This window comes from Oculina patagonica, chromosome 8 (genome assembly GCF_052425735.1).
Source record: "Oculina patagonica isolate OP01 chromosome 8, crgOcupat, whole genome shotgun sequence".
NCBI lineage: Eukaryota > Metazoa > Cnidaria > Anthozoa > Scleractinia > Oculinidae > Oculina > Oculina patagonica.
Window position 1 is genome coordinate 26,470,406 of NC_135765.1, and position 25,483 is coordinate 26,495,888.

The window sequence follows — 25,483 nt, forward strand, 5'->3', positions numbered from 1 at the left end:
GGTATGATAGAAAGGATAATTCGATAACATTTAAATTAAAGTAAGTTCCTTTGATAAGATGTGGAGTAAACGTCACGTTTCAAAACCAACAGGAGGGGGTCATTTTCGGATTGAAATTTGCGTTTTAAAAATCTCTGGGTTTTTATTTTGGACGGGATACTGTGACTGAAATTTCTTGGTCCATTCAAGAATATATATCACACAGTGAAATTCAATTCAGTATGGGCATTCTCAACAACGTAAAATACATACCAAGCCCTTCAATGGAGGCTTCTTATTGGAAAAGTTGTACATGTATACAGCTATTTCAATAAACGTTGTCGGGTCAAAGCTTAAAGCTAAAAGGCAAGACCGTATGGCGTTCTGGGTATTCACTACAAATTTGCATATAAGCTTCATTAAGCATCATCGCACGTGGAGAATTCACGAGTTTGTTTTTTCCTCTCAGGAGGACTTTCTGTAGCTTTACTTTCACTGTCGCTTGGTTCTGAGTTTTGAAAATTCTTCTTAAATTCAGTGTGGCTAAAACCACCTTGTTTCACATGTATGAAGAAATAGAAAACGTGCAAATTCGCGTTTGTCATGTCATTATATATTTTAGTATTCAGCACGTGCAGTTGCCCTCTTCTTCTACCCATACTGCCTTTCAGTCTTGTCTTTAAGCTTTGATCCGGAAAACGTTAATTGAAATAGCTGTATTCATTTAAGGGGAATTATATGTATTCGTGTGGGGTTTTGCGTCCGAGGTTCGGGGCGCTTATTTCTTTGAAGGGGGGGGGGGGGGGGCATTTTTAACAATTTCACGGTACGCTATGTTGTGGAGTCTACTAAACTGCTGCGAAACTATAACAGGATTGCGAAACTATTTTCTATTGCTAGAAAGCAGATAATTTACTGTACTCTAAAGTAATTTTTCGTGCCATGAGTAATGATTTTGCCCCGCTTTAAGATTATTATTTTTGTCGTACTGCTGACATTCAGTATAACCGTGAGCTATTTAACCCTTAAACTACCAACAACGCATATTTGCGTAGAAAATACCAGCAGTGATTAAAAAATCTGCAGCCTTCGCATATCTGGACACATGATAGTAATGATCCCTTGTTATGGCAAAGTGATAATTTTCATAGCTTTAAAAGCCAACTAACTGACTACAGTTCTAGATTTCCGTTGTATATGGCTGTTTTTTTCTGAAGCAAATCCGAAAATGCCCGTTTTTTGCTCCATAGAACAACAACAAAAACATACATCTTCGCTTTCAGTTTTTTTAATGAAAAATTAATTCTGAATCCAAAAGTGTACATTTGCAGCAAACGTCGAGCCTATTCCTTTCCGCTCACCAAGAAAAATTTTAAAAAATCTTTCTGCAGACTGAGCAATCACCATTCGATTACAGCAATGCTTGCAAACCTGCAATTTCCTTATTGGTGACCGAAAGGAATGTCTGGGTAAAACTGCCTTGTCGGCGAAATGCAAGTCCACCTACCTCTATTTCATAGGTTTTTTATAAGTGTCGAGCCACCCAATCCTACCGGCAAAATACTGCACCGACTGCATTCTTTGGAAGTCAAAAGTTGTCCAAATTGCCTTGGCAGGTCTCGGAATCCATCCACAGAACGGCCAGAGAGACAATTTCATTCATAAATCGCCATGTTCCGAAACAGATGTTTTTGGCGTTCCAATCATCGTCAAATCATCTCTCACCTCTGGTTTCTTTCAGAAGTTTGCGTCTACCCACCATTCTAGCTTAATGATGCCAGCCTGGGGGCTTCTGCAGTGGAAAATGACTCGGAAAAACACTTATAAACGAAAATTTTGCCAGATTCGAGCCCGTGTGCTCGCTTATCAAAGACGCAACGGCTGAATGCTGACGTCACAATGAAAGTTTGAGCCCTCAGTGTTTTGAAACAGCACATATTAATTACTTAAGCTTCTTATATGCCATCATGAAATTCAAAAGATTGCCTAAGCCCAGAAAACGGCTGAAAAAATCACAGAAGCGTGGTATTTTAAGGGTTAAATTTGTGTCGCACCTATAAACCGCCATAAACATTAGTACTTTGGCCGCTTATTCACTAGAATGAAAACATTGTAAGCTCCAGTGAAAATTAAATAAATAGGGAGCTCCGCTTTTAGGCTTGCCTAAATCTATATATTAGTATTCAGCACGTGCAGTAGCTCTCTACTTCTACCCATACTATCTTTCGTCTTGTCGCGTGCACTTTTATGTTTTTTTTTTCCGACAACCTTTCTCGAATTAGCTATATACGCTGCAAAATGAAACGCATCTCTCGATTGCATAAGAACCTTTAATACTGATGGTGACGCATATCAAAACGATTTAACGGCCAAAAGCAACAACTATTAGAACTTTGGACTAGCACGTGACCGATTCGTGCGCTTTGTGAACGCAGCAAATTTGTGTGCGTGTTGTAGTCCACATAGAGACCTGCCGTTACAGTGTACTTAATCCTCGGACGTACAAGCAAACTGTGACGTCATATGATGTCACATGACGTCATTAGAGCCGCCTTCTTGGATTTCACCATTTTCTAAGAAAGTCAGAAAATAACGAAAATTGATGCAAAATCATGCCAGAATGCTTGTGGAATGTAAAAATAAATAAATCGTACAATTCTGTTCCAAAAAACTGGAAAAATAAAGAAAAAATGTTACAAATGACGATATTTGGCCAAACATGCTTGTAATTATGACGATGCCATGGCAACGTCAAATATCATTGACACATGATTGACATATCAAAATTTTTTGCAAGGGATAAATGAACAGCTACTGAAAGTTTGAGCATTGTAGAGTATATCCTCTTTTCAAAATTTCGAAAAAACCTCATGGGGGGTGTCATCCCCCCCTCCCACCCCCTTGTACGTCTAAGGGTTAATTATTTATCACTTGTCGCATTTTGTGTCTTTTTCATTTAATCATGTACAACCTAGTCATAGCAATTTAATTTCTGTAACTACTCAACCCGTTTAGTTAATTTCTATTCTGAGAGGTTTTTGCCTATTTTAGATTATTTATTTTATGCTGTAATTATTTCCGTATTTATCTCTATAAAAATAAATTGGCTGTTGTTGTTGCTTTCTTTGACTCTATTTCTTATTTGCCTTGATAGGCTTCAAAATAAATTAATATACCTTGTTCGTCCTTTGCTACTTATTACACATGGAAAGCATATTATCAGTGTTTTGACTACTAAAATTAGACATGCTTATCCCCGCTTGATTTACAAGGGCTCAATTTGCCAAATAAATAAAAAAAAAACCTTCCGTGTTAGCCAGCTTCAACTGAAAAAGTTAGACGTTCATTTTAGGGTGTTATTTCCTTTTATGTGAATTGACCTGAAGACGAATTGAACGACCGTTAAATGCAAAGCTTCATTGTCAGTATGCCTTATCACAACTTCCCTCAGCGTAGTATCGTTGTTCGCGACACTCTCGTGCAAAACACACACGCAAGGCGCGACTGGAAATTCGAACGAACACGATGATCTAAAAATAACTTGAGAAAATAGGTCTGTATGGGGTATTACCTTTCTTATCCTTCATCCTCTCTTGTTAGGGGTTGACTACTAGTACTGCCCGAACGAGCAGTCCTGTACCGACTGGTAGGATAAATCGCTTTTCTCCTTTAACCGTGTTATAATGCACAAGCAAAAGTTTAACACTTACCGTTTAGTACAACATGTAAGCTTGCGGCCTTTATGTCCCCGACGGGATGAAGAGGTTGAGTGAGTGAGTGACAACATGTAAGCTTACTCCACTATGTGGAAAGCGGAACACTTCGTGAACGAGCTGTCATTGTTGATGCTTCGACCTTGCTTGGATTAGCGACAAATAACGACACGAACTATATAATTTGAGCTACTCTAAGACAACAGGAAGCAAAAGTTCCAAGCTTATATAATTCCGCTTAGCAAAACATAAACCCGATAAAAATGTCATAGAAAACGATACCACTCATCATCAAAATAGTTAGTAGAGGAGACTATGTCATCAGCAATAGATAAACGACGCCAACTGACTTACTGGCCAACTTTCATGACAAGCCAAACCTTGCATGTGATTGGCTCGGCACATTACGTTACGGAAGTGGTCAAAGATAACCAATCACAGAGCCGCTTTGGATTGGTGCAGGATCTAACAGGAACATTTGTGGGCAATCTTCAGTCACGTACCAGGCATCTCATTACATACACGCAATGAATATGGATGAGCTATACTTGCTCTATTCAGCTGTGTTGATCTCGATCGTAATTTTTTTGCTAAGTCATTTTGGAAAACTATACAACTTACTGAGCTATGTCTTGAAAAAGGATGATAGTGTCTTGCAAGTCTTACAAGGCGTTCGTTCGTTCGACGAGATTCCTTGCCCAAAGGGATTGCCATATCTTGGCGATGTGTTCAACTTTGCCCTAACTTCAGACTTCAAAGAGCAGATGACGGCTCTTCAAAACGCCTTTAAGAAATACGGACCGATATTCAAGAGGACAATTATGGGAAAGACGACCGTCTTTTTTGAGAACCCCACTGATGTTGAAGCTGTCTTCAAGGGCGATGGTAGACATCCGATGCGACCTGACGAAATATTTAGGCCACAACAAGAACACATGAATAGCAGGGAACTACCTGAAGGTTTAGCAAGCTTGTAAGTAAAATGAAATGTCCAAAAAGGCAATTTCCAACCACGTAGATAGTTGCGTTTAATTCGTTTTGCGAAAGCAGGAATTCGGCATATTAATGCTAGAATATTGAATATACCATAAAAATACATTTTATGACACTCCGTGACAACTAAGTTTAATAACATTCCGTGCAGTCAAACTTGCAAACAGAAGCCCTATGTACCAAATTATTTTTCCCTTATTTAGGGTAAACTGTAGCTCCATGCGGACACCTAAAAATTTGCTGAGATGGCCATTTATATTGGGTGCTAAATGACAGTGTTTTCGTGATTTGTGAGTGGCCCTTTTCCCGTGAATTGCTGAAACGTAATTTGGCTACAAAACTGGGAACCATGAATCGATTCTTTTTCCTGAGAATTGCGAAATGACCGGGGTTTTTTTCCCGTGAAATGTGACTGCAAAAATGTGATTCATTCTTCCTTCCAAAAATTTTATTTAGTAATCGTTTGAAAAAAGACTTCGCGTGGTAAATTGCGTGACAGTGCATGACCGTGACTAATCAATCCTCATCAACACCTTTTATCTTGGTTTTGTGAAATGGCTACAGTGGAACCTAGATTTAACGAACCTCTATATGACGAAGTCCTCGGTTTAACGGACGATATTCTTCAGCCCGTCCAAAGTTACAGTAAAACTGAATGTATGGAACAAGCCTTCGTAGCAGGCGCCGTAGTTTCGAGCGCGCGTTGGGAAACGCGAAAGGCGCGAAGGGGCCACGCGAGGAAAAAATCGTTTTTTTTTTTTTTTTCTCGCGCGGCCTTCTCGCAATCGCTCACTCTTTTAAACGCGCTAAAAAAGTACACAGATGGAACATGATCTCGATATAACGAATCCTCGTTACAACGAACACAATTCAGAAGCACAAGCGTAAAATGTACCTCCCTGATATAACAAAAAAAATGTCAACACGCGACAAAAGATGAATGCGGAACAGATTAACAGGGATGAAAATCCTTTAATCCTGTACGAGAGAACAAGTTCAAAGACATATGTCCTTATAAAAGACGTTATAAATGTTATTTTCCTTCAGAAATCGTTAATATCTGGAAATGCTGGGTGCGTAGTGCAGCGTAACAGCGTTAAAAACTGATTAACTATACCTCGATATAACGAACCTTTTGGTTGTTTTTCCGCAAATTCGTTATATCGAGGTTTTCGATAGAACGAACCCTCGATACAGCGAACAAATTTCCCCAGTCCGTTGGCACTTCGTTAAATCGAGGATTCACTGTATTTTATTCTGCTTAGCCATCAATTAAGTGAGTGACTCGCCGGTTCAGAAAATGGAGCTCCATAAACAGAAGCCACCGAGAATCAACGATTTTTTTTTAAATTCCATCCTCTTTTCCAGGGTCGTCCCCCGCTCTTGGAGGCGGGAAAGGAGAGACCCTGGGAGCGAGGTTGGAAATAATTTGTTACTAGCAATTTTTATGAAACAATTTTTATTTGCTCGTGTAGACGAGGGAAATTGCCAATTTTTAAGTGACAAATATATTTGCTGAGAAGCTGGCGTGTTTGCTTTTATTCGGCAAATGAAAGTTGTCACATACGTGAAATTGCTACTGTAGACGACTCGTCACATAAAATGTGCAAATATTGCGACAGCATTGGTGGTCCCACTGGGCAGTGTGCACGCGTATCTTTGTGCGTATCTCAGCTGTCCAAAGTCTTTACTAGCGCACTCAACTTTGAACTGTTAACAAATAATTGTTGTGCCATCTACACGATCAAACATTTTTTCAGATAAAACATGGTCACATAAAAATTTCCCGTGTAGACCCGGATTAACCCCATAAAGTGTCAATGTATTTCGCACTGCGGTGCTTATTGAGGACACTGTAAATTTCCATAATACAGTTGTATTTAAGATCACCTCCCTCGCATTCTTCAAATGTCCCCTGTGTTATAGCTTTTGTAATTGGTTATATTGGTAAGGAAATCGCTGTTTTTCGAACATAATCTGATGATTTCAAGAATGTTTCGAAGCATAAAACATTATTCCTTGTACGTTTTTTTTATTTGCCTTCAATACTGGAGTAACAAATGCTAATCCGGTGTGGTATACAGATGGTATAGACTCCTTCTAGTGAGGAAACATTGCTACCTCCTTCTGTTTGACATTTGACTGTAACCAAGAAGTTGAAGTGAGATCACAGATCTCTCATCAAGGAACCTGAATGATAAACTTTATTTGTTTTCAGAACAAATGGTGAGAAGTGGAGTCGATTACGCAAGGCTTTAGCGCCCAAAATGCTTCGACCTAAAAACATACACGATAACCTGGAAAACTTTAACAGCGTCACAAGGGATGCTATAGATCACATGGTGGCCATCAGGGGAGCGGATAGGACGATTCCAGATCTTGAGGGAGAACTTGCGAAGTATGCTACCGAATGTAAGTTCAATCTGTCTTCACTGTTTTTCTCGCAGAAGAAGTCATGTTTAAGTACGTTGAGAAAAAAAAGTAACAAAAAATTACCACATTTATTCAAATGGACACACTTTTCTTAACATATTCTGAATCTTAATCTCGAAAATAAGTGAAGCCTTTCAGGCCAACGTGGCTCATAGCTCAAGGTGCGAATTAAACTCCCGATTCTGAGCATGAAACGACTAAGGGTATTGCTACTCCCCCTGGATGGGATGCTAGTCCTATTTCCCAGCGTTCTGTCACTCTCTCCTCCGCTATGACTCAAAATTTAGACCTCCTGTGGTGTGACCTCTCGTATGCGACCACCTCCCCGTAAGCGACCACAAAGGTGTTACATTTCGGTTGGTCGCTTACGGAAGGTTCAGTTGACTCAGTGCTTCAAACAATTTATTTTATTTTACTTTGGATTAAAAAAATGGGAGGCGCGGAGGCCTAATGGTTAGTGCGCTGGACTCCGGATCGAGCGGTCCGGGATCGAACTCTGACCGGGACACTGCGTGTGTTCTTGGGCAAAACGCCTTACCCTCATAGTGCCTCTCTCCACCCAGGTGCAAAGTACAGTCGAATCCCGATGACTCGAACCTTCAAGGGAAATCGAAGAAGGTTCGAGATATCGGGAGTTCGAGTTATCAAGGGTAAAATTAGTAAGAAAATGACCTGAAGGTGAATCGAAAAAGGTTCGAGTTAGCGAGAGTTCGAGTTACTGAGGGTTCGAGTTATCGGGATTTAACTATAATGTTGGGGGTAACCCTGTGATAGACTAGCATCCCATTCAGGGGGTGTAGAAAGACTCCTAGTCGCTTTATGCTACGGAAACCGTGATAAGCTCCGGCCTAATGGGCCACAAGGCTCGAACGCAGACTTTACTTTGGATGAAAACTCACTTCCTTTCTTATCTTTGTTTCAGCTGTTGGCACAATGGCGTTTGATGAGCGAGTTGGGTTGTACGACGACCCACCCAACGAGGAAATAGTCAAAATGATTAAAGCGACTTTTGATGGTTTTAAGTATATGGGAAAATTAAACTGGGGATGGGAAGCGCTGCTTTACAGATTCGTGAATACGCCGTCCTACAGAAAATTCTGTGAATCGCAAGACACGTTATTTGCCATTAGTCAAAAAATTGTGGACAAGAAGATTCTTGAGTTAAACAAAATGGCGGAAGATGGCGAAGAATTTGTTAAGAATCAAGGTACGTGGTCACATGACCCATGCTTTCTTAGGTCCTGTCCACTAATCAAATTCAAAAACCTATTTTCGTTTTTGCATCTGAAAAGACGCTGTAAACGATCCGAAAACGTGCAATGCCCGAAATACTTCATTAATGGCGAAGGCATCTACAGTGTTTGTTTTAATGCGTTTGTGTTATGAGATGGAACTTATGTCTATATCTTTTTGAACTGTAGCTGTACCAATGCTGACCTATCTGATTACGAAAGGCGAACTGACACCCAAGGAGATCAATGTCAATTGTATTCTGATGTTTAGGGCAGGAGTTGAAACGGTAAATATCGTGAAATATTTGTGCTTGTTTGTGAGTCATTTCTACTCCATTTACTAGCAGTTACTTAACAATTAGGCCCAACACGCTTGAGTTTACTACGAGCAAACTGATTCAACGGGGCATAAGCAACTTGATTGAACTTTGATCATTTTCAAAAGGCTAGCAACGCCCTCCTACGCCCTCCTTTGAACAGCCCTTTTCTAGGGAGTTTCATGCATTGTGTTTCGTCAAACTACATTTTTTAATAACTTTTGTTTCTCAAGACATCCACCGGATTGCTATGGCTCCTTTACGATCTGGCACGTAATCCTGGGGTACAGGAGAAAGTGTATGAAGAAGTGACCTCCCTAGTTGGTCCCCATGGAGATTTTACCCCCGACAGCTTTGCAAAGCTGGATTACCTGAAAGCATGTGTCAAGGAGAGTATGAGGTAATTAACCGGGTGGGGTCTGGTGCCCCCCGGTTCATAATCTACCTTTGGGCTTTTTTTTGTTTGTTTGTTTGTTTGTTTGTTTTTTGTTTTGTTTTTTGTTGCTGTTGTTGTTTTGCTTCAACTTTCGAATCATACAGCATTAAAAACTCATCAGCAAACACACGTCATCGGTTTCTTTATTTAGATATTTCTGTTGGCGTTGAATTGCATGAAACTGCTTAGAAATCTTACTTTCAAAGGGAAATTAGCATATATCTGGAGAATTTTCTTCTTCAAAAACAACCTTTTGGATCTTTTCAGGAAATTTCGAGCAACTTTTTGGGAAAATTTAGCATCTTTGGGAGAACACTAATGATGATGATGATGATGATGATGATGATGATGATGATGGTGATATGGTGTGGTCGTATCGTTTACAAATGGCTATAAGTCTTGCAAGGAGCAAATCTCAGTGCTTACACCATCAAAGTTAAAACTCAGCATAAAAAGTTAAGAAAGGGGATCGCGCCTGATAATTACTCAGAACCTCGACTACAGAGCCTGTTTGAAAACCCGGTGCAAACTCCTCAAAAATTATAATGACAGTTTATTATCACTATTTCGTGATAATTGATAGTAAACTGGCTTTGTTTTTGTTTTTAATCAGATTGCATCCAGCCGCTCCTTGGGAACGCCGTCTCACTCAAGATGTCGTTCTATCCGGTTACCAGGTTCCCTCTGGGGTAAGTGTACGTGTTTTCCGATGGTGTCTTGAGCTGAATTTAAGAATGCTTTGCCAAAAATGCACGTATACGTACAACCAATCATTCAATCAAGCAATCAATTTAATAGAGTAATAACGCAGGATGAGGTTGCCCTCCCTTTCAGAGCCAGTGGCTCATGTATAAAACAAGGGGGACTAATATAAGTTATAAATAACCAAATATTAAAAAGTAAATCACGATAAAATTATGAGTAAAAATATAAAAAATGTACAAAAATTTTAATCCGCCAACACTTAAACTAATTATTTCACCCTGGATGTAAATCTTTAAAATGTGATACTTATAAACTATGTCGCTAAAATTCCTATGATCACAAATATGACACTTGCAGCTGGTCTTTAAGTAAAAAAAAATGCGCCTGTATATGGTATAGTTACTAAATAATCAAGTCGTTCGTTCGTTCCGGTGTGATATTCCACGCTATGCTACTCCAAACCATTGCAAAACAGGTATCTTTCGGTCCCAATTACTAACAACTTATATCTACCGGTATATTATCTTTAATTTCAGACGGCTGTGTTATATTCCAATTACCTATCAGGACGCTCAGAGAAGTTGTTTAAGTTTCCTTTGGAGTTTAAACCTGAACGTTGGCTAAACGAAGACTTGGGAAAAATCCATCCTTTTGCTAGTCTTCCATTTGGAGTCGGGACACGCATGTGTATTGGTGAGCTTTTTACTCTGTACAGTTCATTCTTGCCCCAGAGCCGCTTGTCCCTCTTAGCCGGCAGAGCCTGGGGCACATGATTTGATAGATCTTTTACAAATCAAGTCAACCGTTTTAAATACCTTTATTTTAAGGGATTTTATTACGGTTGATCGATTTAACTGGCTAGATTTAAATTTTCTTTGTTAAAAATCTAGCCAATCAAATCATGTGTCCCCAGAGCCACTTGTTGCTCGTGCCCCAGGCTCAGCCGGTAAGAGGGACACGCAGCTCTGGGACGAGAATGTATGCAGTTCCAAAATTGGTTGAAAGCATTCTCGTCCCAGAGCCGCTTGTCTCTTTTAGTCCACTTAGCCGGCTGAGCCCTGTGCATGAGATACAAGTGGCTCTGGGGACACATAGTTTGATAGGCTACATTTTAACAAAGGGAGTTTCAAATTAAGCCAATCAAATCAACCGTTTCAAACTTCAGTAAAATAAAGCGATTTTAAAACGGCTAATTTAATTGGCTGTTCCTTGTGTTAAAATGTAGTGGGAGAGTTCTTATTTACGGAACATGAAATAAAGTTATCTGAAAACTGGAGAGTGTCCTTGCCCAAATTTTGTTTGAAATCGAATTCATGTCCGTTTCTTTTTAGGTCGCCGTATAGCTGAAACAGAAATCTGCCTTTTAACGGCAAAGGTAATTCTTAGATAAAACTAATTTTATACATGAAATAGGCTAAGCAAATCGTTTTATTCAAGAACATCGGTTTAATAGTCAAATCTGTGTTGACCTTTGCGTCGCCGGAAATCAGAAAGCCATAATACAGTAAAAACCCGCGTATATATAAGAACACCTATTTTGGCGGTTCAGGCTGATTTGGTTCTTATATAAAGGGTTATAATCTGCAAAATCAGCCTGTAAGTGTTCTTAAGTGTTCTTAAAAAAAGTTTCTTAAAATAAGGAACATACTAGGCTACCAATAGATGAAATCAATATATATGCACACAATTGTATTTTAATTTTAATAAACTTGATAAATCAAGGCAATACTGTACTGTAATTGGGGTGGAACTATTATGTGTGCAATGAAAAGTAGTGTTGATCTTTAATATTTTTCCATATAAGAACAACTTTCATTTTTCAGGCTGAATGTGTTCTTATATAAATGGTACTTTATTTCCTAAAATCAGGCCTGGGTGTTCTTAATCCACTTGTTCTTATACGCGGGTTTTTACTGTAATACGAGGGTCGTGAAGGGATATAATGGGAACTGGGATTTGCCTTTTTTGGACTGGGAAAGGGGATTTACTGGCAGATTGGGACTGGGATTTAACCAGTGGAAAAGGGATAAGCAATTTCGAAATAGGAATGGGGCTTCTCTTCTTTAGCTGTCTCCGACTCTATTATTTGACACAACTGCTCAAATGAGTCTATTCTTTGAAATATATTAAATTCTGTTTCAGTAGAGTAAATTAACCAACCAAACCAACCGAAAACGGGATTTTTCACCAATCAGGGACACGTTAAAAACAACAGCCAACCCGACCAACCTATAAAACGGCTGATCCCTAAAGAACACGGCTTTAGTCTTATTACCATTATCTATCTACTAATTTTAGTTGGTCCAACGATTCATTCTGGAGTACCACGAAGAACCAGCAGACGAGAAGCTCAGATTTCTTGTTATTCCTGACAGACCGCTGAGGTTAAAGTTTATCGATCGTGAGTAAGTTGCGAGGGAGGAGGGCGGATGGATAACAGCCGACAAGATCAAGAGAGATGGAGAGAAAACATTACACTGATTTGTCCAATAGGGAGAAAGGGGGGAGAGAATTGGCCATCCTGCGCTGACTGTAAATGATAAACTGTACTAGTCGAAGCAGCTTAAAGGGTCTGAATGGGGGTACCTCAATAACACTAATTGGCTCTGTAACATGAATCAGTAAAATTTTAGACATTTTCACTAACGGTAACAAATTCACTGTAACAGTAAATTTTATCCAAAAAGAAACAAAAACGGCTTCAAAAAGGCCAATATTAATTTGTTTAGTATTTGAAGAAGTTTTCGGCCATTTTCCAACGTTTACCGATCAGTTCGGAAGATTCCGAAGACTACCGAATATTCCCGAAGACTGCCGAAGATTTCGAAAGACTACCAAAGATGTCGGAAGACTACCGAAGATTTCCGAGGAGAAATCCGAAAATCTTCTCTAAGTTCATGAGTGATTTTATCCGATTTTTGAAGAGCAGATAAGAATTTACAATGCTAACATTTTTCACTAAAAAACCCCAAACACTTAACACTATTTTCTCCAGAAACAGTAAACATTAAAAAAGTGGCCAATGTAACAGCAAACACTAAAAATTATGGGCAAATAACACTAAACACTAAACCTCATTCAGACCCTAAGCTTAGTCCTTTAGAGGACAGCTGCTACTCGCAATCTGTTCGCTTTGCTTTGCTTATTCGCTAAACCGCCCAAAATCCACGCGCGTTTACCTTAAGGTAACTATTGTTTGTGGCTACTAATTTTAGCGGGTTTTTTTCTGAGCAAGATTTAGCGATTTAATTTAGTGATTAGGGACGGACCATTATGGAGGGGGGATGGAAAAATTTCCTCTGCAAACTTTTTTTTTAGTTTATGCACCTCTGCAATTTTTTTTTCGAAATTCTTACTATTTTTTGTTATACATATCGTGTTTGCAAACAATTTATTTTGTCTTTCCAGGCCCTGCAAACAATTTTTTTCAATATTTTTCATCCCCTCCCCCCCCCCTCCAAAAAAATAATGGTCCGTCCCTTAGTGATATCGGCAGTGTGAACCAGTTTTGTCAAAGTCGTTCGCTTCTCGCTTCAGGTTTGCAGTGTGTAATACAATGCAAGACATTACTTTTATTAGGATATCCAAACAGGGGGTTTTCAATACAAAGTTACCAAAAAATTACTTATCATTTTAAGGTACCGGTAATATGAAAATCGCTCTAAAAGCAACTTTGTACATGACCTTGATATATTGTTATGTAGTTCTATTAATATTAATTAAGAAAACATGTTATAAGATATGTAGCTAGTGTTAGCTTCTTTATTAGTTTTTATTCTAATTTTGTATTTAGAATAGCGTCCCCAATTAGCTTGTCTCTCTGTATAGCTAAATACGTTTGACACTTAATAAAGTTTTACAAAATTATATATATATGTTATTCTATAGTATAACTCAGACTCCTTTTCAATTCATCGCCGTACAAAATGATAGCAAACAATCCTACATCTGTGCATTGACTCGTAGTTGTGGCTCTCCAAAGTCTTTTAAAGTAGTTCTACTCGTCTGTAGCGAGCCTCTGCTTTCTGCCATGCGCTGTAGCTGGAATACTCTGTTCTCGACACAGATCCCCGCGGTCAGGTTGTTGGTCTTTTCGAGGGTCATGGTTCGTAGTCTTTTGCTTGTGTCCAACGAACTGCAGAGAAAAGAAATTTACATCTGATGTTCAATAAATCGGCCACATGTTTTCTTATTCTACATGTTCATAGTGGTTTTACTGCAAAACTTTGGCGCCTGGCGTATCCAAAATCGAACCAAAAATCAGTCGAACCCAATCGAACGATTGTTGTTCGATTGGGTTCGGTAATCGAACACAATCAAACATCTGCTTTGCTTCTGTTCGATTTTTGAACCAATCAAACCAATCGAACACAAATGAACACAATCGAGCCCAATCCGATTCGATTTTGTTTGAAATCCGTCTCTTGACAAGCAAGTCACTCAGGACTAATCAGGGGGATGGTGCACCGTACAAAATGCCCGCAATATAAACAAACAAGAGTTCGGTTATCGAACGTTCGATTGACTACGACTGTCGACTGTTCGGACTCGAACGTTCGATTTTGTTCGATTGACCAAATTTTATAGTGAGTTCGATTATTTTCGATTACCGAACCCAATCGAACAATTGGTATTCGATTGGGTTCGATTGGATACGCCGGTTATGGCGTCATTTCTACGGTCTACAGAACACTGAAACGTTCAGTACCGGGGAATTAGCGGGAAAATCATTACGAAATCACGTGCGCGCGTGACAGCGTGAAGTTAAAGGGGATTTGTCACTGATTTTAACAGATTGAACAGCAAAAATAAATAGCTGTTTGGTAGGAAGCCTAAAAATAATGGTCCATTTAAATTGAAAATTGCAATATTGTATCACTGAAACTGTTAACAAGCTTCATTGGATGCGAATGGCGTATAATGGTACAACTTGATGCTAAACGTTTCAAGTTGTTTCCGAGCGTCTTCAAAAAATCAATATTTATAGAAGTAGTTTTACTTCTCTCTGCAAATTTAGGTTATAGTTTCACCTAGATGTTCAGGAAGTCTTTCGTGGTTTAAGTTGCCTACCACTTATTTAAGACTGGTTTAGACCAAAATTCTGCGAAATCCCCGTGACGTAAGTCTGAAAGGGCTTTCTTACCCCCCCACTCCCACCCCCCCCCCCCCCCCCCCGGAAACTTGGACATGAAGAAATATTTCGGTCCTCAAGCCATCAGTCTAAAAGGATTTATAAAAAGCATACGGCAGGAAGATTTACAGTTTTCATCTCTTTTTCATACTCACCTTGCCCTTGGTTTTCTGGATTTTGTTCCTTTGACAAAGAAGATGACGACAAGTACTGCTGTCACGATTGAAATGACTGCAATGGTTACCACGACGACCATAATGATCTGAGTTTGAATATCTGTTGAAGGAAACAACGGTATTGATTGTTTAATTTATTAAAATGGGCGGTCATCGAAACGAGAGAACGTCAATTAAGTGAGAAAGGACTGCATATATGGTGTAGCGAAATCTTTGGAAAATAGCGTGTGAGCGAGCCATCCTTTTGTTGAACGAAGGAACGAACAAACCAATCAACTAAACAGCCATCGAAAGGACGAAACGAACCGACTAGTTAACGAACCACCATCGTACCAACGAACAAGTGAACACACGAACGAATTCGAACGAACAAACGAACGAACGAACGAACGAACGAACGAACGAACGAACGAACGAATGAACGAGTGAATAAAAACACGCAAAACCAACGAGTGACAAATGAAAAAACGAGCGAATCGAACGAACCAGACAACCAACATCGGGTCTATACATGACATGCACTTTCAGACATATTCTCACCTTGACAAGGCTTATCGTTACAGTTCTGTGTTTGTAGCGTTGTGTTACATGATTCACAAGTTCTGTTTCTTACTCGAATTCCTTCATCACATGTTGTAGAACACGCACTCCAGTTTGACCATTCACCTATAACCAACACAAAAAAATTAATGTGTACCAAACATGACAAAAAATAATTTGCTCAAACATGAATTTATTGAACATTTTATCAAAGATAAGCAACAAACTTTCAAAATTCATCTAAAGACTCTCCAAGGCACCTTTGAAGACTTCGAAGACTTCCAATGATTTCGGAAATTTTCGAGTGCCTTAAAAATAGAAATGCTATCCACAACAAGAACCTTGGTTTAAAAACTTTTAAATGCTTCTTATTCGACCTGTTGTAAATTAATACCGATTTTAATTTATTGCTAATTGCAATCTGTTTACAAAAATATTAAAATTATACCCATAGGGTCACGCAATCATGTTTGGTAAATTTACCAGACTAGATTTTCACTAAGAAATATACATTGAACAGTTTACCATCCCACTGAAGGCCTGATATAATTAAAGAACATAAAACATATTAACTGTGAATACCCTTGTTATTGTTTCGCCGAGATATTGCAAATATAAGTTGGCAGTCTACAATCATGACTCTTACATAGATCAGATAAAAGGAATGAGTTAATTACCGTATACCAATATTTGCTTCACCAAATTGATTACTAGATCAACATTCGATCCGGCGATATTGGCGATGTTTTTTCGTTTCCCGTTTCAAGTTATATTTTGATCGAAATTTTCCTCGACCTCCTGGAAGCTTGCTAGAATGAAGCAATACGGGAACGCGAAAGAAAGAAGAGAATCTAGATTAGTTTTGCTACCCTGCGAGCTGAGTTGAGTCCCTTCGATCTTCGTAGAAGGACCGGAAAAAATCGAAGATCGAAGGCAACTCCGTTCGCAGGGTACTGGATGAATTTTGACGACGCAATCTAATTGAAAACTCGAGTATTCGGAAAATATAGCAATGCGTTTTGTCGGTTTTAATACTACTTCCATTCGAAATTAATACGAATTGCTCGATGGCAAAGTGGCAGCTTAATTATATCAGTATCTAGCAAAGTAAATTCAGAAACATGACAGATTTCGTACCTGGATGCGATGATGTCACAAACAGTAAACTCGGAGCGAGGAACATAAGCAACTTTTTGACCTGAAGCATCTTTGTGATTGAGTTTAAAACGTCAGTTGAACAAAACAATGACCGAGCTGATTACAAAACCAACCGGTCTTTAGCGAAAGCTCCGGTTTGATCGAGAAAACCGGGCGAGAAAAGCAAAAAATCGCCGGCTGTCAATTTACAGTCACGACCACTTAGAAACTCTTACAGCAGTTCGACGCTTGTACTGACGATACTGAGTTGTGTTTGTGTTTCTTGCCCATATTTTGAACTCACACGATGAGAAATATACTTTCAGTTCTCTTGACGATCAGTCGATATCATGAAGCGATGAGTTCATTATGCTAATTTTAGAGTTTTGGAGGTGTCGGAAACATAATTATGCAAATAATTTGACCTAAGGGTGATCCCACAGCACGCACTGCATAAATTTAAACATAGAATGACGCGATTTACGAGTGTACTGTTCGATACAAAGAAAAAAAGACATCAAGGTTACATGAATGAGTTAGGACTGCGATAGATTTGCTTTGATTTTCAGTGACAGAAGATCTTAAGCCTATGAGCAGTCTCGCGTGTATGGTTTTCTCGCTGGTCCCTTGACTGGGTTTTCGATGGCTTTAATTTGCGCGAGCGAGGATCTGCAAGTTTCGAGCGGCTGGAGGGATTAGAAGCGGGATATTGTACGAAAGCCACTGGATTTCTCGCAGCTTTAATTTGCCGCTTGCCCAAAACCCCAAACAAGAAAGCCTGATCGCAAGCAAGAAGATATTTACTGAGCCTTCGACAATATTTTTTCCCACGCAGTCGTTCTTATGGGCGATCGAACCTCGTCTTGATTTTAACCCAAAATTAAAAATAAAATACGCTTAGTGGAAAAATAATCCCTAGTTGAACAAGATTGGGTTTTTTTACGACATACATTATGAAAAATATTTATAAAAGAGTTTCAGAACGGCATAGTTCTCCAAACTTTCTGGAGGGCATGCCCCCAGAACCACCTAACAAAATCTTGCCTCGTCTATGCCAAAGGTCCGGTTACGGCCCTGGGATGTATTAAAGTTTCATACGTGACAAAATAACCAACAGCAAACTATTTTTCTTTCTATTTTTAATTTCTGTAGGTAAGCACTTGTTACAAGCACTTCTATCATGACCACCTCTTTCCAAATTTCACCTCGGAGTGGTTTTATAAACTACTAAAAAACGTGCACACGTCAAACTAGGGAGAAAGAAAGTTATTTTTATTTCTCATCATTTGCCTTCCAACTACATTTACAAAGAGACTTTAACCCTTTTACGCTTTTTCTTCTAGTTATCGTTCGCCGGCGAACGATGACTTGACATACGCGCTATATGAAAAAATAATGAAGTTTTAAAAGTTGATCAGGTATTCTTAAGTATGAGAAGATATTGCTCTTTCAAAAGAACTATGATATGGAAGAGACCATTTAAAATTAACTGATTGTGTTCAAACCAACTTTGTGATCTTGCATATTAGTGAAAAATGAAAAATAAAGGGTGAAAACCTGCCAACTTCAAAGTTGTCATACTTGCAAACTATTTTATCTATTTAACTGAAACTTTGTCAGTCAGTCTGTTACAGACTGTTATTACATATTTTAGCCCCAAAAAGCTCCTAGCACTTATTCTCTTGATTGTTTAACTACAAATAATTAACTCTCATAGGTTAAGTATTACCAAAAATGTACATTTATGACGTCATAACTCCATAGGGGTTCACCTGTCAATCAAAATCTCATCAACAGCGGAAAGCACATTCTGTGCTCTTAAAAACCGTATATAGTTTACCATGCTTTCAACTGTTTGCTATGCTCCTAATACCGGTGACAACAAACCTTCATAGAAAAGCCCACAACAAAAAAACGGTTAAAGGGTTAAAGACTGCTTAACAGTCACTTCAAGTCAACTGAGACATTCTCTCAATTGATCCTGGCTAGTTACGAATAATACTATTTTCATATGCCAGCTAAGTTTAAAAAAAAGAGTCTTTGACACAGAAAGTGGCAGAAAAATTAACCAAGTTTTTTGGGGGAAATGAGAGGAATGTCTTGAAAATAATTAAAAAAGCAATATTTCAAGTAATAAGAGGAATTCGATTTGAACAAACATACTCTCATTCTAAAGGATTCTTTTTATTAAATTTCACTCATTAATTGTTTGGTTCTCTTTGGTTTTTTCATTGCACTATACATTTTTTAAGCTTCTACTGAAAGATTATATTAAAAACTAGATGATCGTACCTCCTCATAAGAGCAAGCTTTATCCAAAGACTAACTGTGAAAAGATAAGTAAAAGCCGATCAAATAAAACCTAACTTTACAAACAGCAACAAAACTTTCTGATGGTCTCCTTTGCTGCTTGCCTCACGTGTTTGATATTCCAGCAATAAAGAATCGGATTCAGACTCGAATTTAGGTACACAAAAGATAAAGCATATTTTACACCCAGATTTCTCGATATCTCACTTGCAGAGAAAACAGATTCAAAGGGAATCATTAAACCTTGTGACAGAATACTGAAGTCACTAAACATGCAATTATTACTGTTGACATCACTCCTGACAGAATCGCGGGACTCCAAAAGCGTTGCATTAGCGAGAAAGCTACACACACAAACCAAAAACAGCTTACAATCGCCCAAACTCGCCTCAGTGTTACGACTTGTCTGTATCGCAGCCCCAGCGAGAGAGCAAGAAGTCTGTCCACACTTATTGCGGTTACTGTCATCAAGGAAACTCCAATGAAAGCTATACTTATAATTTTTTGCAACACACTAAAGTAGTAACAGAGATGCGGCAGGTCGCTTACATTGAACAACAACTCGGCGGCAAATGCTGGCTGTAAAATTAGTCCAACGCAAAGATCAGTTATTGCAAGGCAACGAAACATGAGCTTACAAATAAGACCTAACTTTACAAACAACAAAACTGTCTGATGGTGTCCTTCGCTGCTTGCCTCACTTCCTTGATTTTCCAGCAGTAAAGAATCGGATTCAGACTCGAATTTAAGAACACAAAAGACGATGTATATCTTACACCCAGAATACGAGATATTTCACTGGCAGAGAAAATAAATGCCAAAGGATTAACTAAACCTTGTGGGAGATAACAAATAATTTATGTCACTTGGACCCACAGTGCAGCGGATACTGTCTTTTTGTATCGTGCTAAGTTCAGTGGAGTTCCACCAGTTCCGTTCGGTTGTCCTTGGTGATGGATTTGAACTTGATGATGACGGAGAGAAAAGAAGATCTTTATGTAACAGAACGCTGAAGTTACTAAACATGCAATTATAACTGTAGACATCACTCCTTCCAAAATCACGGGAGTGACGGGACTCCAAAATCGTTGCATTACAGAGACAGGTACACACACAAACCAAAAACAGCTTACAATCGCCCAAACTCGCCTCAGTGTTACGACTTGCTTGTATCGCAGCCCCAGCGTCAGAGCAAGGAGTCTGTCCACACTTATTGCGGTCAATGTCATCAGGGAAACTCCAGCGAAAACTATACTTGTAATATTTCCCAACAAAGCAAAGTAGTAACAGAGATGCGGCAGGTCGCTTACATCGAACAACAACTCGGCGACAAAGGCTGGCTGTGAAATTAGTCCAACGCAAAGATCAGTTACTGCAAGGCAACGAAACATGAGCTTCGATGGCGGATGAAGGGACGACTCTTTGTGAAGGGCGATGAGGATTAACACATTCCCCAGAAATGCAACAGTGGATAAAGAAATGTTGAATGCTGAAAGAAAAATATAATGATGTATTCCATGTACATTCATGCAAAATGATGGTTGAGCTGAGCTCACTTGTTTATCCGCTTCGATTAAGCTCTCCATTTTTGATCTGATCTTCTAGTGGTAGTTAGAGTTAAATGTTCCTTCTCAAAATTTGAGATGAATCTTTTTCGTTTTTTCTCAACGGCCTCGAGAACCTGTAACAATAATTGCGTCGAACTTTTACAGTAGACGAGCACTTGGTTTTCTGGCAACTGCAGCACCGAACAACTCGTGTAAGCTTTTTAAATTCTGAACATCAATGCCACTGCGTGCATACTGAGAATGCTTTGTTCCTATGACAGAAAGTTGGTTGTCTATAGCCACAAAGCAGGAAACATCGAGGGAAATTAAAATTAAATACTTTCATCTAGATGGTGTCATTAAATTTTCCCCACTTAGATATCACTCATTGTTATGGGTTGTTCTCTTGCTTTGAGTGTGTGATCCAGGTGAATTGAATGGTGCAATTTAATTGGCTGTTTTAACAGTCCGTGTTTTTTCTTGTCTGGACTGCTTGGTTTTTATTGATTTAGGACTGATTGCTCATGATAATCTTTCTTTGTTTCAATATGATTGGGTATTTCATGGAAAGAATGGAAAATAACCCTTTCAAGATACTGAAAACTGATTTTTAGGGACGTTTTCGGCGATCCAAAGAAAACAAGCTCTTGAATATATAATTTTAATCCGTAACAAAAATAACCATAAACAAACTATCTTTCTTTTTTAATTTCTGTAGGTAAGCACATGCACAAGTACTTCTAACATGATCACCTCTCCCAGAAATTCAACTCGGAGTGATTTTATATATTACTGAAAAGCGTGAACACGCCAAAACAGGAAGTTAAATTTACAAAATGTAAAAAGAGCCTTCGCAGACTCTGCTTTATAGTCACGTTAATTCAACTGAGTCATTTTTTCAAGTGATCCTTGCTTGTTTATACAGATAGTAATATTTTTACATGCCAGCTGGAGTTAAAAACACTGTTTGTCACAAATGTGGCGGGAAAATATCCATGTTTATCGTGGGAAATTAGAGGAATGCCATTGATATTAAACAATATATATATCATGCAAACATGTTCTTATCCTACCGGTTTCTTATCGTTGTGCTACACTCATTTCAATTTATATTAATGGTCCTGTTTGGTGCATTTGCACTATATGTTTTTAAGCTTCTACTGAGAGGTTATATTAAAGACTAGATGGCTATGCCTCCCCTAAGACCATGTTTTATCCACAGACCAAATGTGAAAAAAATAAATGAAAGCCTTACAAAAAAGACCTAACTTTACAAACAACAAAACTGTCTGATGGTGTCCTTCGCTGCTTGCCTCACTTCCTTGATTTTCCAGCAGTAAAGAATCGGATTCAGACTCGAATTTAAGAACACAAAAGACGATGTATATCTTACACCCAGAATACGAGATATTTCACTGGCAGAGAAAATAAATGCCAAAGGATTAACTAAACCTTGTGGGAGATAACAAATAATTTATGTCACTTGGACCCACAGTGCAGCGGATACTGTCTTTTTGTATCGTGCTAAGTTCAGTGGAGTTCCACCAGTTCCGTTCGGTTGTCCTTGGTGATGGATTTGAACTTGATGATGACGGAGAGAAAAGAAGATCTTTATGTAACAGAACGCTGAAGTTACTAAACATGCAATTATAACTGTAGACATCACTCCTTCCAAAATCACGGGAGTGACGGGACTCCAAAATCGTTGCATTACAGAGACAGGTACACACACAAACCAAAAACAGCTTACAATCGCCCAAACTCGCCTCAGTGTTACGACTTGCTTGTATCGCAGCCCCAGCGTCAGAGCAAGGAGTCTGTCCACACTTATTGCGGTCAATGTCATCAGGGAAACTCCAGCGAAAACTATACTTGTAATATTTCCCAACAAAGCAAAGTAGTAACAGAGATGCGGCAGGTCGCTTACATCGAACAACAACTCGGCGACAAAGGCTGGCTGTGAAATTAGTCCAACGCAAAGATCAGTTACTGCAAGGCAACGAAACATGAGCTTCGATGGCGGATGAAGGGACGACTCTTTGTGAAGGGCGATGAGGATTAACACATTCCCCAGAAATGCAACAGTGGATAAAGAAATGTTGAATGCTGAAAGAAAAATATAATGATGTATTCCATGTACATTCATGCAAAATGATGGTTGAGCTGAGCTCACTTGTTTATCCGCTTCGATTAAGCTCTCCATTTTTGATCTGATCTTCTAGTGGTAGTTAGAGTTAAATGTTCCTTCTCAAAATTTGAGATGAATCTTTTTCGTTTTTTCTCAACGGCCTCGAGAACCTGTAACAATAATTGCGTCGAACTTTTACAGTAGACGAGCACTTGGTTTTCTGGCAACTGCAGCACCGAACAACTCGTGTAAGCTTTTTAAATTCTGAACATCAATGCCACTGCGTGCATACTGAGAATGCTTTGTTCCTATGACAGAAAGTTGGTTGTCTATAGCCACAAAGCAGGAAACATCGAGGGAAATTAAAATTAAATACTTTCATCTAGATGGTGTCATTAAATTTTCCCCACTTAGATATCACTCATTGTTATGGGTTGTTCTCTTGCTTTGAGTGTGTGATCCAGGTGAATTGAATGGTGCAATTTAATTGGCTGTTTTAACAGTCCGTGTTTTTTCTTGTCTGGACTGCTTGGTTTTTATTGATTTAGGACTGATTGCTCATGATAATCTTTCTTTGTTTCAATATGATTGGGTATTTCATGGAAAGAATGGAAAATAACCCTTTCAAGATACTGAAAACTGATTTTTAGGGACGTTTTCGGCGATCCAAAGAAAACAAGCTCTTGAATATATAATTTTAATCCGTAACAAAAATAACCATAAACAAACTATCTTTCTTTTTTAATTTCTGTAGGTAAGCACATGCACAAGTACTTCTAACATGATCACCTCTCCCAGAAATTCAACTCGGAGTGATTTTATATATTACTGAAAAGCGTGAACACGCCAAAACAGGAAGTTAAATTTACAAAATGTAAAAAGAGCCTTCGCAGACTCTGCTTTATAGTCACGTTAATTCAACTGAGTCATTTTTTCAAGTGATCCTTGCTTGTTTATACAGATAGTAATATTTTTACATGCCAGCTGGAGTTAAAAACACTGTTTGTCACAAATGTGGCGGGAAAATATCCATGTTTATCGTGGGAAATTAGAGGAATGCCATTGATATTAAACAATATATATATCATGCAAACATGTTCTTATCCTACCGGTTTCTTATCGTTGTGCTACACTCATTTCAATTTATATTAATGGTCCTGTTTGGTGCATTTGCACTATATGTTTTTAAGCTTCTACTGAGAGGTTATATTAAAGACTAGATGGCTATGCCTCCCCTAAGACCATGTTTTATCCACAGACCAAATGTGAAAAAAATAAATGAAAGCCTTACAAAAAAGACCTAACTTTACAAACAACAAAACTGTCTGATGGTGTCCTTCGCTGCTTGCCTCACTTCCTTGATTTTCCAGCAGTAAAGAATCGGATTCAGACTCGAATTTAAGAACACAAAAGACGATGTATATCTTACACCCAGAATACGAGATATTTCACTGGCAGAGAAAATAAATGCCAAAGGATTAACTAAACCTTGTGGGAGATAACAAATAATTAATGTCACTTGGACCCACAGTGTAGCGGATACTGTCTTTTTGTATCGTGCTATGTTCAGTGGAGTTCCACCAGTTCCGTTCGGTTGTCCTTGGTGATGGATTTGAACTTGATGATGACGGAGAGAAAAGAAGATTTTTATGTAACAGAACGCTGAAGTTACTAAACATGCAATTATAACTGTAGACATCACTCCTACCAAAATCATGGGACTCCAAAATCGTTGCATTGGCGAGAAAGCTACACACACAAACCAAACACAGCTTACAATCGCCCAAACTCGCCTCAGTGTTACGACTTGCCTGTATCGCAGCCCCAGCGTCAGAGCAAGGAGCCTGTCCACACTTATTGCGGTTACTGTCATCAGGGAAACTCCAGCGAAAACTATACTTGTAATATTTGCCAACACACTAAAGTAGTAACAGAGATACGGTAATTCGCTTACAACGAAAAACAACTCGGCGGCAAGTACTGGCTGTGAAATTAGTCCAACACAAAGATCAGTTATTGCAAGGCAACGAAACATGAGCTTTGATGGCGGATGAAGGGACGACTCCTTGTGAAGGGCGATGAGGATTAAGGCATTTCCCAGGAATGCAGCAATGGACAGAGAAATGTTGAATGCTGAAAGGAAAATATAATGATGTACCGGTATTCCATGTACATTCGTGCAAAATGCTTGAGTTGAGTTCAATTGTTTATCCGCTTCGATTAAGCTCTCCATTTTTGATCTGATAATTATTATTACAAATAATTACTTCTAATGGTAGATGAGTTACATGTTCCTTCAAAAAATTTGAGAAAAACTTTTTTCGTTTTTCGACGTCCTTGAAAACCTGTTGTCGGACTTTTACAGTGGGTGAGCACTTGGTAACTGTAGCACCGAGCAACTCAAACGAGCTTTTAATTCTGATCATTAATGCCACTGCATGCATTCTCTGAATGCTTTGTTCGTATGACAGAATGTTGGTTGCCTATAGCTAAAAAGCATGCAGGAGACATTGAGGGAATAAAATGCTTTCATCTTGATGGCCTCATTAATTTTTAAGCCACTCGGATATCGCTTATAATTATTATGTTTTTCTTTCTTCTGTGTGTGTGATCCAGGTTAATTTAATGGTGCAATCTGATTGGCTGATTTAGCAGTCCATATGCCTTTTTTATCTGGACCGCTAGTTATCATTGATTTAGTGCTGC

The 25,483-nt window shown here is 38.8% G+C and overlaps 4 protein-coding genes across 4 annotated transcripts; 1 reads left to right on the forward strand and 3 right to left on the reverse strand.

Moving 5' to 3' along the window:
* The first annotated feature begins 4,185 nt into the window (after positions 1-4,185).
* Positions 4,186-12,645, forward strand: LOC144663713 (1,25-dihydroxyvitamin D(3) 24-hydroxylase, mitochondrial-like). Its single transcript, XM_078524750.1, has 9 exons — positions 4,186-4,665; positions 6,904-7,097; positions 8,041-8,325; positions 8,540-8,637; positions 8,901-9,067; positions 9,717-9,792; positions 10,345-10,501; positions 11,140-11,183; positions 12,107-12,645. Exons 1-9 carry the CDS (start codon positions 4,220-4,222, stop codon positions 12,215-12,217), a joined length of 1,578 nt encoding a protein of 525 aa, XP_078380876.1. The 5' UTR covers positions 4,186-4,219; the 3' UTR covers positions 12,218-12,645.
* Positions 12,646-13,306: 661 nt separating this feature from the next.
* Positions 13,307-17,477, reverse strand: LOC144663779 (uncharacterized). Its single transcript, XM_078524847.1, has 4 exons — positions 16,793-17,477; positions 15,656-15,781; positions 15,095-15,215; positions 13,307-13,943 (listed from the first exon to the last, which is right to left on the reverse strand). The coding sequence occupies exons 1-4, from the start codon at positions 16,860-16,862 to the stop codon at positions 13,751-13,753; spliced, it is 510 nt and encodes a 169-aa protein (XP_078380973.1). The 5' UTR covers positions 16,863-17,477; the 3' UTR covers positions 13,307-13,750.
* A 4,646-nt stretch (positions 17,478-22,123) lies between these two features.
* Positions 22,124-22,852, reverse strand: LOC144664254 (melanocortin receptor 4-like). The gene has a single exon (XM_078525357.1). The coding sequence runs from the start codon at positions 22,850-22,852 to the stop codon at positions 22,124-22,126; it is 729 nt and encodes a 242-aa protein (XP_078381483.1).
* Positions 22,853-23,639: 787 nt separating this feature from the next.
* On the reverse strand, positions 23,640-25,010 carry LOC144664255 (adenosine receptor A3-like). The gene has a single exon (XM_078525358.1). The coding sequence runs from the start codon at positions 25,008-25,010 to the stop codon at positions 24,084-24,086; it is 927 nt and encodes a 308-aa protein (XP_078381484.1). The 3' UTR covers positions 23,640-24,083.
* Between the last annotated feature and the right edge of the window lie 473 nt (positions 25,011-25,483).